Source organism: Cariama cristata, unplaced genomic scaffold, assembly GCF_000690535.1.
Source record: "Cariama cristata isolate BGI_N322 unplaced genomic scaffold, ASM69053v1 scaffold13056, whole genome shotgun sequence".
NCBI lineage: Eukaryota > Metazoa > Chordata > Aves > Cariamiformes > Cariamidae > Cariama > Cariama cristata.
This window is the reverse complement of record NW_009622758.1, coordinates 51651-55835: the sequence shown is the minus strand read 5'-3', so window position 1 is coordinate 55835 and position 4185 is coordinate 51651. Positions and strand designations below refer to the sequence as shown.

General features: G+C 38.9%; 1 protein-coding gene across 1 annotated transcript in view; it reads left to right on the top strand.

The window, feature by feature from the left end:
• The window catches only part of LOC104163453 (cryptic protein-like), a 23163-nt gene extending 19596 nt beyond the window's left edge, over window positions 1-3567 (top strand). The window contains exons 3-6 of the mRNA XM_009702467.1: window positions 23-256; window positions 1158-1266; window positions 1375-1484; window positions 3443-3567. Of these exons, the coding sequence (XP_009700769.1) occupies window positions 23-256; window positions 1158-1266; window positions 1375-1484; window positions 3443-3567 (578 nt within the window). The remainder of the gene's footprint in view (window positions 1-22; window positions 257-1157; window positions 1267-1374; window positions 1485-3442) is intronic.
• The last annotated feature ends 618 nt before the right edge of the window (window positions 3568-4185 follow it).

Below are 4185 nucleotides of genomic sequence, written 5' to 3'. Positions count from 1 at the left end.
TGTTTCTCTTGTACATTTACAGTACACATTTCTTCATTACAAGCCACCCTTCTCTTCCATATTCGCACTTCTTGTCAAGGCCGTGAAAAAGAAGAACGTGAAGAAGATGTGAAAAGTCTCAATGCCACAGCACAAAAGCAGCAGCCCAAGAACGAAGGGACTATTATAAATGCTCTCAGTGACATGAATCAGAGTTATGAAAGCAGAAAGCAGCAGAATTCCAGGGCAGTGGTACCTTTCACTGGGATTACAGAGAGTAGGTAACATTATTTATTTAAACAATGTCAGAAAATTGCTTTTTAAAAAATCATATCAGAGTAATGCTTTGATTGTTGTCCTGAAAGATTCCAGCCGGTTGGTTTTCTGTAGCCATTCACTTAAATTATTCCCGTGCCCACTTAGGAAATGGTGATAAAAATTTAAGGTAGAACCGGGGATCTCGTACCTGCAAAAGGTGGTAACGAAAACCAGGGAAGGATACTAGGAATTAAGAAGGGTTTGGTCCCTTGGATTTGCAAAATTGGTTGTAAAATTTTGTAAAGTTATGTTCATTTTCTAAAATTCACCATAATTCATGACGAACAATTATTTAATTTGGAAAAAAAAAAAAAAAAAAAGAAGTAGTCTGAAAGCAGCAGTACTAACAGAGGAAAAAAAAACAAGGCTGGACTTGTGTTTCCTCCCACGTAGACAAGTTTTAGATTGGTACTCAATGCCAGGAGCCTGAGAAAGACTTGAGGGAGCGTTCCCCTCCTCTCTCAAAACTAAGCGACTCTTCCCAGTTACAAAGCCTCCTTTCTTCAAAAATAAGCACGGCTTCCCGGTAACAATGCCCCTTTCTTAGTGTGACTGGAACCTGCCTCCGTCAAAGTGAAATATTTCACGGGAATATGTGCTGCTGCTGCGGGACTTGCCAGGCGTCGGTCCTTGACTGTCCTGTAATCCCTAGTCGTTTGCTTCTAATCCTTAACTAAACAAACTGGGTTTAACTGAACAAACACTCCTAACAGGCAGATAATTTTATTGTCTCTAAAGACAATAAAACTAGGTATCTTTAAGATCCTTTGGCAACTGGAGAGACCTGAGAGAACAAGCGAGGAAAAGGGGAGGTTCAGAGCCCCTGGGGTGCTTGGTAACCTTGCCATACTGTCTTGCAGGTAAAAAACTGAACAGACGCTGCTGCCAAAATGGAGGGACCTGTATCCTAGGGGCTTTCTGTGCCTGCCTAAAGCATTTCACTGGCAGATACTGTGAATATGATGAGCGGCAAAGGTAAAAAAGACCAAAACCAGAGAGAGCGAGCCGAGCTGCTCTGGATGGTTATGTTCTGTGGTGGGTCGGGGATGTACCAAATGTCTCCCTTGTCCTTGGCAGCAACTGCGGCAGCATTGCCCACGGCTCCTGGGTGCTGAAGGGCTGTTGGCTGTGTCGGTGCGGCTATGGTACTCTGAATTGCCTCTCAGAAATAATGCACGATAACTGTGGTAAGGAATGGCGTTAAATCAACCATTTTTGTCTTGTGGGTAACAGAATTGCCTTCTGCAAAGGTGGGATACTCAGAGGATGCTGTATGTGCTCTATTTAGACTTCTGCAGTGGCATGCTTTGCTTCAGAGAATGCAAGTGAGACAGTAAATAATACTGCTGTTGCCTGTACAGTACATCACATAAAATACTTTGAGATCTTTATAATCCTGTGCAGTAGGAAACTTTCCCCAATTTTAATCGAAAATTGCACGGATCAAATGTTTCTCTGTTCTGCAAAATCTGCATGTGTCTATGACTTCCCACTTAACCAGGACAATTTGTACAACTAAACTATATCCAAGCATGCAAAAGTCTTTCTTAGATGACGGAAGAGAAAAATCAGTAGTGTAAGCTGGTGTGGTAGAAGTAGAAACTGCTGTTACACTAGAGAAAAAGGTACTGAAAACTTGCATGTTCTTGCATAAGCTACTTAGCATATAAATGGCACAAAACTAGTCTGAACCTTATTTTAAGATGTGTCTTAAGCTTCAAAATATTCTTGTACCGAGTTCTAAGACTGAGTACACTCCATAAGAAATGTGTAGCCATAGTCCTGATCACTGTAAAGTTAATAGCATCCAGTCTTCTCAAAAGCACTATGTTACTTTAAGTCAAATCTTTATACATCAGCCTGTGAAAAGCCCTGTATAAAGGTTTGAGTATTTTTTAAAACAGTGCATCAGCTAGCAGAAAAACTTGAAGGATTGCTTTATAGGTACTTGTTTTCCATGGAGAACTGGCTCCTGAGGTCCAGACTAGTTTCAATACTCTGAAATGACTAATAAGAGTTTGATATTATTTTCTCTCCAGTGGCAAAGTTAGTGCAAAATATTCTTGCCCTTCTCCATCCAAGTTGTCTCCATCCCATCCTGTGCTGTAATATAATTTTCTTCAGTTGTGCCAACATCACTAGTTAGCAGGGTCAGAAAACAACAGACGTAAATAGCTTCAAGATTCATTTGCACCCCATGGAACTACCAGCCTCTCCTTTCCTGACCAGATTCCTATCTGAGTAGCAGTGCATTGAAGCTATGACTCCTGAGCTATACCACCAACTCAGAGTAAATACAAATTTCAAAACGAGCCTCTTAGGTCCCCAGGATATGCCCCACTGTGTGATAAGCCCACAAATTCATAGAAATGAAATGCAAAAGAAAGGTGACATTCTTATCTTTGCAACCACAGCCAAATAAAACAAAACAAACAAAAAAACAAAAACAACAACAAAAAAAAAACACACCAAAACCAAAAACCCACGACCAAAAGGACTTTTGCCTTGAAGTCTTCTTCATTGACTAATTATGTGTGGCACACAACTTGCTCGTTAAACTCTTCAGAAGAGTTAAATGCTACAGTTTCCTTGGGTGTTCACCTTTGAATCAGCCCTATTATTTTCTGATACAGGGGCAAAAGACCTAACAAGCAGTCTACTGCTTACCACTCTTGAGTTCAGCTTAACAAAGGCAATAAAGGTGGTAGTGGAGAATCATCTGCTCATCCTCTGAGCAGGGCCTCAGTGCCTTTCACATGTATGAGGGTACGACTTTCTGCTTGTGCTAAAAAATGAAGCCCGTTCTTTTTAAAGGAAGGGTTAAAGGGCTACTTGCAGAGTTGAGTGCATACTTCTTGTGAAGATCTTGCTCTTGCTTTTGCTTGGTATTTACTTTTGATTATTCTGAGATTAATGCCTGCAAGAGCTGATAAGTGCTATCAGTTGCTCCTCAAACGATCATTGATGGGACATCTATTCACATCTCTCCCCTGAGAATAGCCTCTTTGATTGGCTTTAACAGCTGATACCTTTAACTTAAGTACCTGTGAGATGTCGAGGACTTTCAAAGTATGTTGAGAAACCTTATGTTTTAGAATTTACATGCTTTACTCATTAACCATTTTATTTTCTTGATTTTTTTTAGAACTGAAATCAGAAAAGGAGGAAATTACCAGGCTATATTCTAATGGGCTAAGATTACAGCAAACAGTGTTTGCACTCGCTTGCCTGCTCACCATCTTCCTGGAGCTCTGCTGCTGGCAGTTGTGAAACTGGACAAAGGGAATTATACCTTAGGGCTGATACAACCTTCACCATGAGTCATACAATTTTTTTCTTCTTCGAAGCTGATTAAGATGTATTAGTTAATGCCGAAATGTTTGGATTATTATAAATTCAGACTATATGAATGTGAAGTATTTATTATTATATTATTATTTTATTACCGCTATCAATGTCTGATTCTAATGATTCTTTAGTTCTAAAATACTGTTCTTCCAGTGGAAGCAAAAAAAAAACCAAACCCAATGTTCTATGTCTTAAGTATTGTAAATTATAGTAATTTCTTTTGTACACAGTACAACTACTTTAACAAATAAAGCCTATTTCATTTCTGAAGACCTTTTATGTTTGGCTTTATTAAACTTGGAAATTCTTATCTGCCATTTGTCATTGTATTGTATCCTGTAACAACACAGTAAAAGAAGGCCAGGATAGAAGGAACAATCTGAAATTCGAAGACATAAGGAGGGTTTTAAGGGTAGGTATATTTCAAACACTAACATCCAGAAGAACTCTAAAAATTATATAGTATTTCAGTTTTTATTATTTATTATAGCTAAATTGTATGTATGCATAATCTTAGGCCAGAAGCATATGTTTCTTAAG